This window comes from Garra rufa, chromosome 2 (genome assembly GCF_049309525.1).
Source record: "Garra rufa chromosome 2, GarRuf1.0, whole genome shotgun sequence".
In the NCBI taxonomy this organism is placed as follows: Eukaryota; Metazoa; Chordata; class Actinopteri; order Cypriniformes; family Cyprinidae; genus Garra; species Garra rufa.
In genome coordinates, this window is record NC_133362.1 from 57,753,684 (window position 1) to 57,771,314 (window position 17,631).

The following is a 17,631-nucleotide window of genomic DNA, read 5'->3' on the forward strand; positions in this document are numbered from 1 at the left end:
TAATTTGGCACTGTGTGAGGAAATGGAAACCTTGATAAAAAATTATAAAACTAAAGGTATGGGTCAAAAACAAAAGAAAAGAGAAGAAAAAAGAAAAAGAGAAATAGAAGTGTTAACACTGTTCAAAAAAGAAGGAGAGAACTTACTGAAAAATATAAAACATGCAAGGAAATTGCTGAAGGAAGCAGACAAAGAAACAAAGAAAAAAGAAGAGATATTTGCAGACCCCCCTCCTTATGTGACCCCAAAGGGCCAATTTCCTTTACTCAGGGGATTGGTAGAAGTTACTGGAGAGATGAAGATGGAGGGTAATGTAGACTTAAGTGACGAAAAACAGATAGGACCTGATGTAAGGCCAAAAAGCAGACAGAAAGGCTCATATTTAGACTGTTATAAACAAGTTCAGACTGCTTTGGAGAAAGTAAAAACACAATATGAACAAAAAACCCCAAGTGTAAAGAAACCAAGTGACCAGTCAGAAAGAATGGAGGATGAAATTGAAGTAGAAGCAAGATTATTAGAGGCAGAGTTAAGTAGAAGGATCAAAGAAACAGAAAAATTTGTGGATGAAACAGATAGAATATTAAGACAAGGAAGTAGGTCCCCAGAGAGCAGAGTAGAAGAAGGTGAAAAGGAGCCTGCAGCTGATGAAGGAAGGTGGTCACGAGAAAAAGAAAAAGGAAGGCTTAGACCACTGACAAAACAACTCCCGATTTTAATTAAAGGAACACAGGGCCAATATATACCTTGGGCTTCGCAGGACCTAGAAGGGCTGGTCACCCGTCTCCCGGACATGCACGAAGGTGCTGGGAAATGGATTAGAGTGTTCGAAGAAGAAACTATGGGCAAGCTTCTAGCTGTAGGTGACATTAAAGCACTCCTGGCAAAAACTATAGGAGGACCAAAAATGGAAGAAATCCTCCAAGAGTCTGGATTAGAGAGAGCTGTAGACTCACATTACATGGACGGGACTGTTTTTGATGTATTCCGCCCTGCCGTGTGGCAAGCATTACGTGCTGAATATCCAACTAGAGTTGACCCTAAAGCATTGAAGGGAGAACAACTGGGGGAAAATGAAAACCCAGTTACATATGTTCAGAGACAATTGAAAAGGTGGAAGCAAGAGACTGAAGGGAATCCAGAAGGAGACCCTCTAATGGCTACATTGTTCAGAAATGCCGTAATAGAAGCCATGCCACAAGCTGTAAAAAGCAAACTGGAGGATGTAGTTGGTTTAAACTCTAAAACACACAAAGAGTTTTGTGACCATGTGACTCATGCAGTGGAACTGTACAGAAAAAATGAACAAAAGCTCAACACACAAGAGAAAGAACTACAGAGAAAGTTAACTCAGTTACAGCTTGAGGAACTAACTGCCAAAAATAAGAAAAAGATTCAAGCAGTTGTAAAGAAAGGTGAATCTAACCAAATGAATGTGATGGCTTCTGTAAATGCTTCCCAAACAGCTGTCCCTACAACTCTACCAGCAACAAACCACTCTAACCCAAACCAGACTCCGACCCCTATCGTCAATGTTTATGCTCAGCAACAGGGTCCCCCCGAATGGAAAAGAAAACCTCAACCACGGGGACAGGGAGGGAGAGGCAGAGCTCCTAATTTTCCTCCAGGTGTATGCTGGGGATGCGGACAGCCAGGACATAACAAAAGAGACTGCCCTACTAATCCCTGGCAACTGGCACCCGGGGCAGGAAGGGGGACGGGCTGGCGGGCACCTTTTCGGGGTCCAGTGAACCACTGGGGAGGCCCAAATCAAGAATACTAGGGATGCCCAGAGAATCCTATAGGGGAGAGACAATGTTCAATTTTAACAACTAATGCAAATCAAGAACCTGTTATGCAAATTGAAGTAGAAGGGAAAAGAATACCGATGATGCTAGATACGGGAGCCAGTTATACATGTATAAAATCAGATTATGCCTCACACCTCCCCAGGTCTGGAAAATTTGTAAAGACCGTAGGATTCTCGGGACAGATACAGTTAATTCCTATGACGGCTCCAATCCGCTTGCAAACAAAAAACAAAAGTGTGACCATGCCTATCCTTGTATCAGATCAAACTCCTATTAATCTGTTAGGAAGAGATGCATTGTGTAAATTAGGCTTACAAATTTGGTGTTCAACAGAGGGAGTGTATGTAGACATGAAGGGAACCCAAATGATGATTTCTGAGCCAAAAGCAAATGTGTACTGGATAGGGCAGATAGAGAATGATGTGAGACAGACAATAGACAAATGGGGTAGATTCATTGAAGCGCAGATCCCTGAATCACAAATACCCAAGTCAGGATTCCACTGTACTATGAAATATGACCCCTTGAGAAAGGCAGACATAGAAAAAGAATGGCAAGAAGGGACCAAAGAGCAAAAAGTTGAAATGATCTCACAATACATCATTATAGGCAAACAGGGAGCAGCCTTGAAAATAGCCGAAAATGAGTTCATAAAGAGATGGTTCAATGTAAATGATTCCACACCTCATATATCTTTATATGTAGGAAAAGATTGGAAAACAAAAGATCTAGGACCAATGATGAAAAAGGCCGAACAAAGTAAATGGGAACCTACAATAAATCCATTGATTTTTCATTCTGCTGACAAGAACTACATAAAAATCTTGTGTGGTACGTCTCTGCTAGGCATTCCTCAAGAGGTAGTCATTAACCAGAAGTCACAAATGCAAATGATGTCAGCACCAGAGCCAGACAGCATTACTACGAACCTTTTACAGGAAGTTGAACATCAAGTGCCACCCGAGCTATGGTCTCAACATGATACAGATGTAGGGCTAGTAAAATCAGCCTGCCCTGTACAAGTGCAGCTTAAACCAAATGCACGCCTCCCCAGAAAAATGCAATATCCTTTAAGCCCAGAGGCTGAATTAGGTATAAAGGATACAATTGAAGGACTTCTAAAAGCTGGAGTTTTGATAGAAACCAACAGTTATTGCAACACTCCCATTTATCCCATACGTAAAGCAAACAAAACTAAATGGCGTCTTGTACATGATTTAAGAGCAATCAATGATGTAGTGGAAGATTGGCCAGCTGATGTTCCTAACCCACACACACTGCTGACTAATATCCCACCTGAAGCCAAATACTTTACAGTAATTGATCTTTGTTCTGCATTTTTCAGCATCCCAGTGGCAGAGGAAAGTAGGCACTTGTTTGCATTTACCTATGCTGGTAAACAATATTCATATGCCCGCTTAGCTCAGGGGTTTAAACATTCACCACATATTTTTAAACAAATCCTTAAAGCTGATTTGGAAGACCTCCTGCTTGATAGCACTTTGCTGCAATATATGGATGATTTAATTCTATGTTCACCATCAGTAGAACAATGTCATAGAGATTCCATTAAAGTGCTCACAAAGTTAGCTCAAGGAGGTCACAAAGTATCTAAAACCAAACTGCAATATTGTTTGCCACAAGTAGAATACCTAGGGCGATTGATTTCCTATGGCACGAAGGCCATAGCCCCAACACATTTAGAAGGTATAAGCAAAGCACCAATGCCACAAACAGTAGGTCAGATGATGACCTTCTTAGGAATGACTAGCTTCAGTAGTGATTGGATAGAGGATTATGCTATAAAAATAGCTCCTTTGAGAGACCTTATGAAGGAAGCAGGACTGCAAAACTTAAATGCTTCATTAACATGGCATACTGATGCCTTGATAGCATTCGAGTCTATCAAGAAAGAGATACAAAAGGCTCCCGCCTTAAGTACACCTGACTATTCCAAGCCATTTCACCTGTATGTGGCCAACAGAGCTGACGGATATGCATCAGCTGTATTAATGCAAGAGACCTGTAGTGGTAGGAAAAAACAGCCAATAGCTTACTATAGTACTAAACTAGACAATGTAGCGCAAGGCTACCCACCATGTTATCAACAAGGGCTTGCGGCTGTAAATCAGGCATATGAAAAAGCATCTAAAATAACTATGGGATACCCGGTTATAATTTACACACATCATAAAACTACAGAGTTAATTGAACAAGGAAAATTTGTTCTGACCCCAGCTCGTACGCTAGCATATGCAATGTTACTTACATATCCTGATGTTACTATTAAACGATGCAATACTGTGAATCCAGCTGAATTAATTCCATTGATTTATGAAGGTAAACCACATGATTGCGTAGCTAATTCATTAGCATTTACTAGGTTACGACCTGACCTTGAGTCTATCCCCATTCCTGAAGCAGAAGTGTCTTACTTTGTGGACGGATCCAGTTTTAGAGATCATTTGGGAATCCATACTGGATATGCAGTGGTAAGAAAAAACGGAAATGACTTTGTGCCTGTAGTATCTCAACATTGTACACAGCCATGCTCTGCTCAACTAGCAGAATTAAAAGCCCTTACAGCTGCATGTCAATTAGCAAAAGGAAAGATCGCAAATATCTTCACAGATTCCGCATATTCACATGGGGTATGTCATCTCTTTGGAGCAGTATGGAAACAAAGAGGCTTTAAAAAGAGTGATGGAACTCCCATCCAGCATGCTGAACAGATAGGTCAACTAATTTCTGCTATGATGTTACCAAAGCGAGTAGCTATTATCAAATGTCAAGCTCACAAAAAAGGAAATGACTTTGTCATTAAAGGTAACAACGTAGCAGATTCGGAAGCCAAAAAGGCCTCAGGGAGCCAAATAGCTATACTAGCCCCAGAAGTACTAATAGAGCCAACCCCAAGCATGGATGACATTATTCGAATTCAACAGCAGGCAGGCCCATATGAACAGTCTATGTGGCATCAAAGAGGAGCAACAAAAGATTCCCAAAACATTTGGCGTTCACATGAAGGACACATTGTTGCACCAATCTCACTCTTGAACATCCTTATCGTAGATGCACATGGTTTTGACCATTGTGCAAAGGGGGAAGTAATAAGGAAAATTAAACAGCAAGGGTATTGGTCCCCATACTTGTATGCAATGGTAGAGGAATTTTTGTCTACATGTGAGATCTGTGCTAAGTATAATGTCAGAAAGGGAATAACAACACCAATAGGTCATATTCCTGTACCTGAAGGACCATTTAAACACTTAGTGATGGACTATGTGGATATGATAAAACGTGTACAGGGCAAAAGATACATGCTTGTAATTGTCGACCGATTTAGCCGTTGGGTAGAAGCAACACCATCAGCAGATGAAGGGGCAGGAACAGTGATAAAATTTTTGACAAGAGAAGTGTTTCCAAGATTTGGAATCCCGTCAGAAATAAGCTCAGACAATGGATCAGCCTTTATCCAGAAAACGGTAAAACAAGTAATGCAACACTTAAGAATAAAACAAAGATTAGGGTGTGTCTATCATCCACAAAGTCAAGGCCAAGTTGAGAAATTGAATGGTGTTCTCAAGGCTAAACTCAACAAAATATGCGCAAGCACTAAGCTTAATTGGATTGATGCTTTACCTCTTGCCCTAATGAGCTATCGCATGCAAACTAACAGAAAAACGCATCTAACACCGCATGAAATGCTTACTGGTCGACCTATGCCTGTTCCATGTGGCAGAGGCCCATACAAGGGACCCCCATTAGAACAATTACAAATGGAATTAAGAGAATACATGAAAAAACTAACTGCTATCCATAAAGCTATTTGTGTGCAGGAACAGAGAAAGGAGCCAAGTGAGGAGACGGAAACCACCTGTCCAATTACCCCAGGAGATCAGGTCTATCTGAGGGTATTCAGAAGGAAATGGAATGAACCGAGGAGGGAAGGACCTTATAAAGTGACAGCAGCTACTTCAACAGCAGTCCAAGTGGAAGGAAGCAACACCTGGTATCATTTAAACCACTGCACAAGAGTTCCTAAACAAAAAACAAGAACGGGAGAAACCAGATCAGAAACAGATGAGCAAGATAGTCCGAGAGTTGGAAACAGTGAAGTGCAGAATGCGGCAGAAGAAGCTGAACAAGCCAATAAAAATAATAACTCTGATAATATGCCTAATCATCAGATGCTCGTCACAAGTTCAAGCTACCATCAACACTACAACTCCAGACCCCATTGCTCAGACTGTCAACCACACTTCCCTACAATTGACTTTTCCGCTCTCAGTTGAACCCGGTAGTGGAACTAACCTAATCCAAGAAGAACAAGGATTGGGTGAGAAGCAAACAAGATCAAGGCAAAATAGACACATTGTGAGTGATAATCAGAATATAAGTTATGGGGAAACTAGCAATTCAGATATCTTATGGGAAAAGGCAGAAGACAATAATTGGTATAAATGGGTAAATTTTACAGCAGAAAAAGAAAAATGGAAAAACTGCGTAGTCTGCTTTGAAGCAAAACCAATTTTATATATTGTACCAATACCCATTCACAGTTCCAGTTGTAGAACATTTTATGATGAATGGTTTGAAAAGTGTCCAGGAATATCAAGTGTTATGGGCTTAGGTGTAGTAAAATTAGGAGGTAAATGTTTCATAGAGAGAACCAGACAGCTAAATACTTTTAGAAACTGTACCCAAAAAATGGCATTCTGCCCATACTGGTGCCAGTTTCTCCAATCCACAACAAATTACAGGTTAGCAACTGAACTACAGTGCATACGCACCCGTAATTGGCCGATATTACAGAAGACGGCACAACAGCCACAAGGAAAAATACAATTAATGGCAGATCAAGAATTTGAATGTTATAAAAAGAAGGGGAATATTGATGTGGGAAAATTCAAAGGAAAATGTAGTAAAATATGGAAAATACCGCAGTGTAAAGAGGACTATCTAGAGATAAAGGAAGGCCCACCACCAATATTTGATGAAATTGATATTGCATTGGCAGACATATGGTGGATGTGTGGACCAGAATATGGCCTCTTGTCAACGTTACCAGAAAACTGGTCAGGACTATGTACTAGGGTTATGCTAACACATAAAATGAGTTACATCACTCTAGAAGAGGAAACAAAAAATGAAGAAAAAAGCAGACCTAGAAGAGCCTATGAAACAGACCCTAAAGTTTATATTGATTCAATTGGTCAACCTAGAGGAATACCCAATGAATTTAAAGCTAGAAATGAAATCAAAGCAGGGTTAGAATCAATATTCATTTGGATTTCACAAAACAAAAATACAGAATGGATAAACTACATATATTATAATCAACAAAGATTTATTAATTACACTGATGAGGCTTTATCAGCATTAGGAGAACAATTAGATGCAACAAGCAGAATGACATGGCAAAATAGGATAGCTTTAGACTTTTTATTAGCTGAGAGAGGGGGAATTTGTGTTATGTTTGGAGACCAATGTTGTACCTACATACCAAATAATACTGCACCTGGAGGTACATTTAGCGAAGTTATGGTTAAGTTAAAAAATTTAAGAACAGAAGTTAAAGCAAATGCCGGAAGAGACAGTCAAACATGGGATTGGCTTGATTTGAAATTAGGAGCATGGGGAGCATGGTTTGCCAAATTGGGAATGTTCTTAGGAATTGCTATAATAATAGGAGGATTATTATTTTGCTGTGTACTACCTTTATTGAAATCCCTAATTATTAAAGCTACAGTTAAACAAATGGAAATGATAAGATATCAAGGTGATGAAAAATTGAATCTAACTCAACATGAATGCTATCAGGACTGGTTTTACAAGACAACATTAAGTTTGCAACTGACAGATGAGAGTTCAAATACCTCTGATGAGGATTAAGATTGTATCTGTAAATCTGAACCTTGTATTATGTGTATTTTAATTTGTTTCATATTTTGCATATTTTATTTCCTTTTATTCATCTTTTTTTAACTTTTATCTACTCTGTATATTATTAACATATGTATACTACATAACTGTGACAACCACAGGCAAGGCGCAACAAATTGCACGCACATGCTTTAAACAATTGTAATCCTTTATATATATATAGTGGGAAAAGGTGGATTAAGGTGTCAGGGTCTTTTACTCCTTTCTAGTTAAATGTGAGGGGAGAAGTTTGGCCCTGATACCCCTCCAAAGTGCAGTGGCATGATTTAGGCCTTTGGTAACGAAACGTAGTGACTTTGGTTGGTCGCTGAGTAGTAGTAACTAGAAAACTTGAATCATGAAACAGCACTATGGAGAAAGTGAGACGTAGAACGTCTCAAAGGGGGAATATGAAGAAGGTTTTTATTAATCAGATTTAAGTATAATCAATGTAACTATAATCATTTATCAGATCAAGTATAATCAATGTAACTATAGCCATTTATGCATCAAGCTACTATTATAATCATGTATGTATTGCCTGTGTATAAGGAGGCCTCGGTCTTATCACAAGGCCTATATCACAAGGTCTTCTGGAAATGAACAGACATACATTGTATGACTGCATCACAAGGTTGTGACCCTCGGGACATATATGTATGAAATGTATAGAACACGCCTAGCAGAAAACTGTATAAAAGAGCCAACTGAAAGTGACCTGACAGATTCTCCTGCAGGGTCTCTCGGCTTTGTTACTTTGTAATAAAGTCTTATCTTCTGGCTTCAAAACCCCAAGACTTGTGTGATCTTTGAAAGCGGCAAAGGAAAAACCACCTCACAACCCAAGTGTTTTTTTAAGCATTTAATTTAAGCTTTCAATGATTATTTTTGTTGTTGTTCTTTTTATTCAAAAAGGTAAAGGATTCACACATGTAAAGTAAAACCAAGTCCCAGACACCCATTCGAATCTTTTTTATTTATTTATTTTTTATTTATTTTTTTTCTTTTCTTTTATTATCAATATTACTAGGGTGCTCTGACAGTACTCTTTAATACAACTATGTACATAGAATCTGTGATATTCCTGAGTATTGTTAAATGTTAAAACATTTATAAACGTTTCCTATAAGTATTTATAACATTTTACAATAATTTAATCTTATAAATGCTAATTTCTTCATTTTATTTACACAGGTAAAAGGATTCACACAGGGAAAGTATGAAATCGCAACAATGGAAGCAGGTGAGTAAATGATGAATGTATTGACCCAGCTCCATACAGAAACACACCCTGACCCAGCATGCCTATAGGCCTTTATCACAGTGCGCATGTCGTCACTTCCAACGGCGAATAGTAGTGTAAACCGTCTTCCGGTCTAGTATCTATCTATCTATCTATCTATCTATCTATCTGTCTGTCTGTCTGTCTGTCTGTCTGTCTGTCTGTCTTTCTGTCTGTCTTTCTGTCTGTCTATCTGTCTATCTATCTGTCTATCTGTCTGTCTATCTGTCTGTCTGTCTGTCTGTAGTGGGCACCGGTGGGTGCAGTAACATTGCTCGGCACCTGGTGGTTCTAGAGGGACGGGACTGAGCCCATTGGATCGGGCCCTGGCCGGATTAGTATATGTACAAGTCTTGAGCTCTGTTGGTTCAAAAATAAGGTGGGTGCAGTTCAGTATCTCACCGCCTGGTGGCGCTAGAGAAACATGGTGCAGTCGACTCCCCGCCCCCTAATTAGCGCACACACCAAGTTTCGGCTCTCTAACACCTACAGAACTCGGAAACACTATGGGGGTGCAGTTGGATACAGGGTGCACTCTTCGCTTTTTCACATATAACCCTTACCCTAACCCAGGGTTTCTCAACGGGGGCGGTACCGCCCCCCAGGGGGCGTTGGGAGAGCATCGGGGGGCGCTGAAAGCAATAATTTTGAAAGGGGGGCGCTGAGGTGTTTTTGGGGGGCGTTTGGTAAAGACGAGTTTAAACCGAATATGTTTGAGCTGAAACTTGCAGAAGAAAACGGTCTGCCACATCCTAATGCCATTTCTACACTGGATGCATCAAAGCGCACTTTCTATATCTATTTGTCAACTTGTCTGCAGCATAAGCGTGCGGAATGCGTTTACTGTAGCGCTCGAGCTCAGCTACTGAATGACAGATTATAACGGGATCTATGTGCTTTAACGCAACTTGTTGCGCCGTTCGCGGCCAGTGTAGCAAGGCATTGCACACTGAGTCCGAAATTTTCGTGTGCGTTTTTTCGTATACATAATCCTAAAAATTCGTCACGCACATAAAGTCCGATGGGTATTAATTCATCCGTTGTGGAAAAAAAACGCAAAACAACACGAAATAGAACGATGTTGTTGTCCGCTCTCTTCTTAAAAAGAGAAACAGATATAGAGGAATGAGGGAATAGTTTTAAAGTGCACCTCCTTATTAATAAACTGCGGGATTATCCCGGGTGATTCAACGTTTATTTCAGGATGTCAGTAATCTTTAATGCTTTGCTAACATTACTGGAGCCACATATTAAAGAAGACCACTAATTTTTGCGAACTCAGCGTACAATGACCTTTACAGTGCTTTGTGCTGCGGGACAAAGTGAATGAACTTGACAGACGCAATTCTGGATTTTGGCGTTCGCTTGTACGGTGGCTCTGAACTGTCAAAACACCTCTCAAAATGCTTGCTACAGACAAGGTTAATTTAGTTTTGCTTTTTTAAATTCGTTTTATTTTAGTATAGTTTTCAACTTTGCAATAAAACTTAGTTTAGTTTTTATTAGTTTCATTAACAATTTTGTTAGTTTTAGTTTAGTTTCTATTTTGTGAACACATTTCTATTTAGTTTTTATATAGTTTAGTTTCAGTTTTAGTTTTAGTTTTTTAGAGATTAAATAGAGATCACGATTTCCTAGCAATTCTAAACTAAGCAAAATAATGTGAGACAAAATATTAATTGCTTCAGTCTATTAAAAAGTGTTAAATTCATTTGAATTAATTATTAATAATTTAATACATAATATTTAAAATAGAATATATTTAATACACCAACTTTTTATATTAAATTTATGAAAAAGTGGTTTGAATGAATAAATGATTTGCTCACAAAAACATAACTGGATGAATCTGCGTTTTTGAATTAATCTCTAGTAGTCAAGGACAAATACATTTTTTAACAGTTGTTTCCATCTAGTGGCGAAACAAAGCAACCGACACAAACATTACTTGAAGCGCCAATTACTTTCAAAAATGACGTGCTCTCTTTTGATCTCTACCATAGACATCACATCAGTGTTTATATCCAAACTATGACCTTTAATCAGAATATTGCTGTGATAATATGAATGACTGGGTATTTGAAAAGACTGTTTGTGAAGCTGTTTTTTTTTTTTACATTAACATGATGACCGCTCTCTCTGTCAGCGGCAGTGCAAATATAGATTTGAATGTTCCGGTAAGACTTTTCAAAGGTTTAATAGACATGAGGAATCGCTGTCATTTACAAATGATCGCGTGGGGGTTTGAATCTCTATCATTTAACGATTAAGCAGCTCCAGTATATTGGTTTGATCGCTTGTTACATAAACTACTTCAATAAAAACTGATGCAGTAGCCTAGATTTAATTCAGGTGCAGTTTAACGTCGCAGTCTTTATTTTTCCGCCATGGGGTGAGAACATAATGATTACGAAAACGATTATTTATTTTTGATAATTATTATTTTATTTCAGTTAGTTTTTCAATAAAAGTTGTTAGTTTCGTTTCGTTCTAGTTTTTCATTTATTTTGACATTTTTATTTTATTTCAGTTTACGAAAATGTTTTTTGATCAATAGTTTTCGTCTTAGTTTTAGTTTTCGTTTACGAAAATAACCTTGGCTACAGATGCGAAAAACGCAAAAAGATTACATGAGGTTTTTATTTTTGAACGTGCGAAAAATTCGGACGAAAGATTCGGACTCAGTGTGAGTCATATTTGAAATAAAATTATGTATGGGTTAATGTGGGCTGTGTTATGGGTTTAGATAGGCTTATTTTAAAAGCATGTAACCTATGTATTATAAATAAAATATACATTACTATTAAAAAAGGCAAATACGATTTTTTAATGGATGAATAAAAAAGGTTGCATTTGTTTGTTAAAAAAAAAAAAAAAGCTTTTTAATTGAATATATTTTAAAATGTGTTTTCCTCTTATGCTAAGCTTCATTACTCTAGCTTTGCCTCACCTATTACCAATTCAATGTCAACTGTTTCAAAGCAGTTTAGCTTATTCTATAACCTTTTCACTTTTATTTTTCTTCTGTCCCAATTGTTTTGGAGTATGTTGTACTTTTGTTACTTAAAAAAAGTGTTTATATTTTATAAAATACATGTAAGTTGGTCAGTGAAAACTTTGGAAATCTTTTCTTTGTAATGTTGTCAATTAAATAAAAGTTAAATAGAATTAACAAATCATAGATGTTATCATTTTACAAAACATCCCAACTATATGTGTTATACTTAGTTTTCTTTAAGGTATTTGTAAGCAAACTTTGAAATATTCTAAAAATTGTGAAATATAGTAAAATAGAGTTTACATGTATTCCATTTGCATGTGTAAATGTGGTGTTAACCATGTCTACTATCTCAGAAAAAAAGGTAATTCAATAAATTCTCAAAAAGGAGGTTTTTTTTCCAAGGGATAATTTTATTTATTTTATTTTATTTTTACTGAAAGCTAATTAAAACTATCCAAACATATCACAACAGTAAAAAGGGTGTTCAAGAGTTCCAGAAATGGAAGAACAAGGCCGAACAGACGGCGTCAAGGTGTATGTCTTGCAAACAAAACCTTAAACTTTAAAGATTGACTACTGCTTGTGGATTCGGTTAAAGTGTATTATGATGTGAATTATTAAGTTATTATTTGAAGAAGAAGAAAAGAGAAAGAAAAGAAAAAGAGCGTGAAATAATGTCAAAATCAAAGCAAAGACGAGGCGAGCTGTTGAACATTGTGTCAGATGACCAAACCAGCCTGGAGGGAAAGGGCGCTGGTAGCGCCGATAATACTTCGGAAATATTGAAGGAACTTAAATTATTTCGAACTGAAACGGCTGAAAATTTTGGTGTGCTGAGGAAGGAGGTGAGCGATATAAAATTGAATTTCGAAGAATTAAAAACAAGGGTGAATGAAGCCGAACAGAGGATTGCGGGCAATGAGGATCGTAACATGGATTTGACCAAAGTGCTGTTTCAGCTGATGTGCAAACAAAAGCACCTTGAGGAGAAGTGTGAGGGTCTGGAAAGCCGTTCACGGAGAAATAATTTAAGAATTTACTCTGTACCGGAAAAAATCGAAGGAAGTAATATGATTGAGTTTATAGAAAAGCTTATTCGTGAGCAACTTAACATCCGGGAAGAGATTTGCATTGAAAGGGCGCATCGCGCCGCAGCAACAGGTGTCTCCTTTGGACGTGTTACGAATAGGCCTATCACCAGATCAATCATTGTTTGTTTCCGTAGTTTCAAGGAGAAACAACGAGTGTTACATGCTGCATGGTCTCTAAAGGACATTCGGATCAAGGACCAACGAATATACTTTGATGAGGATTACACTACCGATGTCTTCAAGGAGCGTGCAAAATATAGGAACGCAAGGAAGCAACTCCAAGAGCGAAAAATTAAGTCTCGCATTGTCTACCCTGCAAAACTGATGTTGTTTTTGCAGGATGGAAAGACTAAGATTTTCGAAAACCCACAAAAAGCAGCTGAGGGTTTAATGGACTTTGGGGTAACGATGGAAGTTCCAAGAAAAGAGCCGGATTGGGACTCTGCCTTGCGGGCTGTAGGGTGGCAGTCCGTCCGCAGTAGGAGCAAATATGCTCCTGCAGGGGAAATAACAGCTAGTGTTGAATCTCTTCGACTTTCCTTGGACAGTTATGTAAATGAAAAGTCACATGACGGATAAGGTATGTAGAGATTACATTGTGGCAAGCACTAATTTATATCATCGAGTATAATGTCCACAATGTGTGAACACATTCCTATACAAATTGAAAACGCAGAAGGATGTGTCTATGATTATGATGAACTAGATTTGGGGTCAAATTTTTTTCCGAATATAAAAGATACATGTAAATATTATACAGACGCAGAATTTACTAGTAATATAGAAACGGCTGGCTCTTTTTCCCTTATTCATTTGAATTGTAGAAGCCTTTATTCAAATTTTAGTAAGATATATGATTATTTGAATACTTTACAAAACAAATTTACTGTCATAGCGTTGTCTGAGACTTGGTTAACGGATGAGAAAGGTGTGGAATTTCATTTTGAAGGTTATGAATTGTTTTATGTTAACCGGGTCTGTAAGAGAGGAGGGGGGGTTGCTCTGTATGTTAGCAGTGATCTGAAATGTAGAATAATTGAGTGTATGACTGTTTCAACAGAGGATTTAATGGAATGTTTAACTGTTGAGATTGAAATGAAGAAACAGAGGAATATTATTGTCACATGTATATATAGAACCCCAGGGTCTAGTATCACGGTATTTAATAATAAGTTGGAGCAATTATTAGTTGGGATGAATGAAAATAAAGTGTCTGTAATCTGCGGGGACTTTAATATAAATCTTTTGAATGTGTCTAATCATACAAGTAGTCTAGATTTTTTGGATTTAATGTATAGTAGAGGCTTTTATCCTACCATTACTAGGCCTAGTCGAATAACCTCCAATTGTGCCACATTAATTGATAATATTTTTGTAAATAAATTTGAAAAAACGGTTAAAAGTGGTCTTTTGATAAATGATATGACAGATCATTTCCCAATATTTGTAACTTACTTTTGTGAAATAAAAAATAATAAAGAAAAGTTTAGTAAAGTTATTAGGTTAAGAACTGAGGAAACATTAAATGGATTTAGGGATGATCTTATGAAAGAAGAGTGGAATGATGTTTGTAATACGAATAATGTAAATAAAGCTTATGAATTATTTCTTAAAAAGTATTTATGGTTATATAATAAAAATTGTCCAAAAAAAATATTGAATGATAAAGTAAGAAGTAATAATAAACCTTGGTTGACGAAGGGTTTATTGAAATCTTGTAAAAAGAAGAATAAGCTTTATCAGGATTTTGTAAAATATCGGACAGTAAATGCAGAAAAAAAATATAAAGCTTATAAAAATAAGTTGATTACTATAATGAGATGTGCAAAGAAAGATTATTATACAAATGTGTTGATGGAAAATAAAAGTAATATCAAAAGAATGTGGAAGGTTTTGAGGGAGGTTATGGGCAGTAAAATTAATTATAGTCAGCCATTATATTTAATGAATGAACAGAATGTTGAGATAAGTAGTGAAAAAATGGCTGATGAATTTAATTCATTTTTTGTTAATGTTGGTCCGAATCTTGCCAAAACTATACCATTATATAATGAAAATAAAAGCTGGACAGGTGAAAGTAGAGTTATGCAGTCTCTTTTTTTGGACGAAGTTAGTGAGAGTGAAATTATTTCTACTGTCTCTAAATTTAAAAGTAAATATTCATGTGATAGTGATGGCTTAGATATGTACATTGTTAAGGAAACTATATGTTGTATTACTAGACCATTAAAATATATAATTAATTTGTCTTTTAATACGGGTTATTTTCCAGAAATAATGAAAGTGGCCAGAATTATTCCTCTTTTTAAATCTGGTGATAGGCATAGTCTCACAAATTATAGGCCTATTTCTTTGCTTTCTCAATTTTCAAAAATTTTGGAGAAGCTTTTTGTTAAAAAATTTGATTATTTTCTTGAAAAATATTCTTTGATACATGATAATCAATTTGGGTTTAGAAGCACCCGTTCAACAGCTATGGCTTTGATGAAAATCACAGAGGACATTACTACAGAATTGGAGCATAAAAATTATACAGTTGGAGTTTTCATTGATCTTAAAAAGGCTTTTGATACTCTTGATCATGGTATATTGATATCTAAATTACAGACATATGGAATTAGAGGAGTAGTATTGAATTGGATTACTAGTTACTTAGAAAATAGACAACAATATGTAGAGTACATGGGATATGCATCTAAGTTGGAAATAATGCAGTGTGGAGTCCCCCAAGGCTCTGTGCTGGGGCCTAAGTTATTTACTTTATATATTAATGATCTCTGTGATGAATCAAAGATTTTACGTTTTGTTCTTTTTGCAGATGATACAAATTTTTTTGTATCGGGGAAGAATTTAAAAATACTACTTAAAATTGTTGAACAGGAATTGATTGTACTTCAGAAATGGTTTAATAAAAATAAATTATCGCTAAATTTAAGTAAAACAAAATTTATGTTGTTTACAAATCGAAAATGCCCTGATAATGTTTGTCTGACTTTGAATGGGATAAGTATTGAGAGAGTGTCAGAATTTAGGTTTTTAGGAGTACTCATTGATGATAAATTTAAATGGAAATCACACATAGCTTATGTAAGAAACAAAATTTGTAAAAATATTGCTGTTTTGAGTAAAGTAAAGTTTATGTTAAATTATAAGGCAATGAGAATTCTATATTGTTCGTTTATTTTGCCATATTTGATGTATTGTTTGGAGGTATGGGGTAATTCATATTTTACTAATTTAATGCCCTTATTTATTTTGCAAAAAAGGGCCATAAGAGTAATCAATGGAGTTGCTCCAAGAGAACATACTACAAGATTGTTTCTGAGGTCAGGATTACTTAAATTGAGGGATCTGGTTTCTTTGCAAACTTTATTAGTAGTTCATAAAGCAAAACATTGTATGTTACCGGATGGATTGCAAACTCTCTTTACTGTGAATAGTGAGACAAGTAGAAGAAATAATGACTTTAAACAACCTTTTGCTGGAAATACTCTTAAACAAATGTGTGTCTCAGTTTCTGGTGTGAAAAGATGGAATTCATTAGAAAATGATCTAAAATGTTGTTCAAATATTTTGCGATTTAAATATAAGTATAAACAGAAGATATTTATTTTGTACAAAGAAGAGGGTCAATGATTCGTTTTTGTTGTCAGAATTATTATTATTGTATTTTTGTTTGTTTGTTCCCTTGTTATGTAAGCAGAATTAATATCATTGGATGGATTTTTTGTTTTTTATGTCTGTGAGGTCATCTAATCCAATTTATTTTGTAAATTTTAAAATATAAGAATGGGGTAGGAGTCTATAAGATTGTTTTCTTCATCCTACTCCTATTCTCTTTTGTTTCATGGTTTGTTTGTTTGTTGTATTGTTGTATTGTTGTGGTATTTTATGTTGCATTACCATGAAAAGAGAATAAATAAATAAATGAAATGAAAAAATCACTTTTGTAAAAATGTCCTTTTGGATATGTTCTAAACAGGATTTTTTATTTAGTCTTTTTAAATTTGGGGCAATAAAGTATATCAGCATCACAACAACACTGAAGCTGTAGCAATGAAAATCAACAATTTGCTTAAAAACTCTGTAAATGAATGGTATTACTGTTTTTTTAATATAATTTACTGTAAAAAAGTACATCACTGTCTTTTTTTGATCAATTCAACGCATCCTTGAATTAATTTCATAAAAATTGTAATGACCCCATACATTTAAATTACTATAAATATAATAACAGTCCTTATTATAAACACAAAATACTAATAATAATCAACTTTAATATTCAGTGAGGACAATTTAGACTATGATTTATTTGATGGGGGGCAGTGAGGGACCTGAATAATGGGTAGGGGGGCGCTGGCCCAAAAAAGGTTGAGAACCACTGCCCTAACCCTAACCCTAATACATAAAAAAAAAACTGTCTGTGGAATGAGGGAAAGGGGATTCTACGGGGGACTTATATATATATGGGGGATATATATATATATAAAACAAGAGGAGTCTTTCCAGAGCAGCATTGAT

At 36.2% G+C, this 17,631-nt stretch overlaps 1 protein-coding gene across 1 annotated transcript in view; it reads left to right on the forward strand.

Moving 5' to 3' along the window:
- LOC141326004 (uncharacterized) overlaps window positions 1-17,631 on the forward strand; it is a 100,591-nt gene that overhangs the window by 36,831 nt on the left and 46,129 nt on the right. Inside the window, exon 3 of the mRNA XM_073834716.1 lies at window positions 11,290-11,305. Coding sequence (XP_073690817.1) covers window positions 11,290-11,305 — 16 coding nt within the window. The remainder of the gene's footprint in view (window positions 1-11,289; window positions 11,306-17,631) is intronic.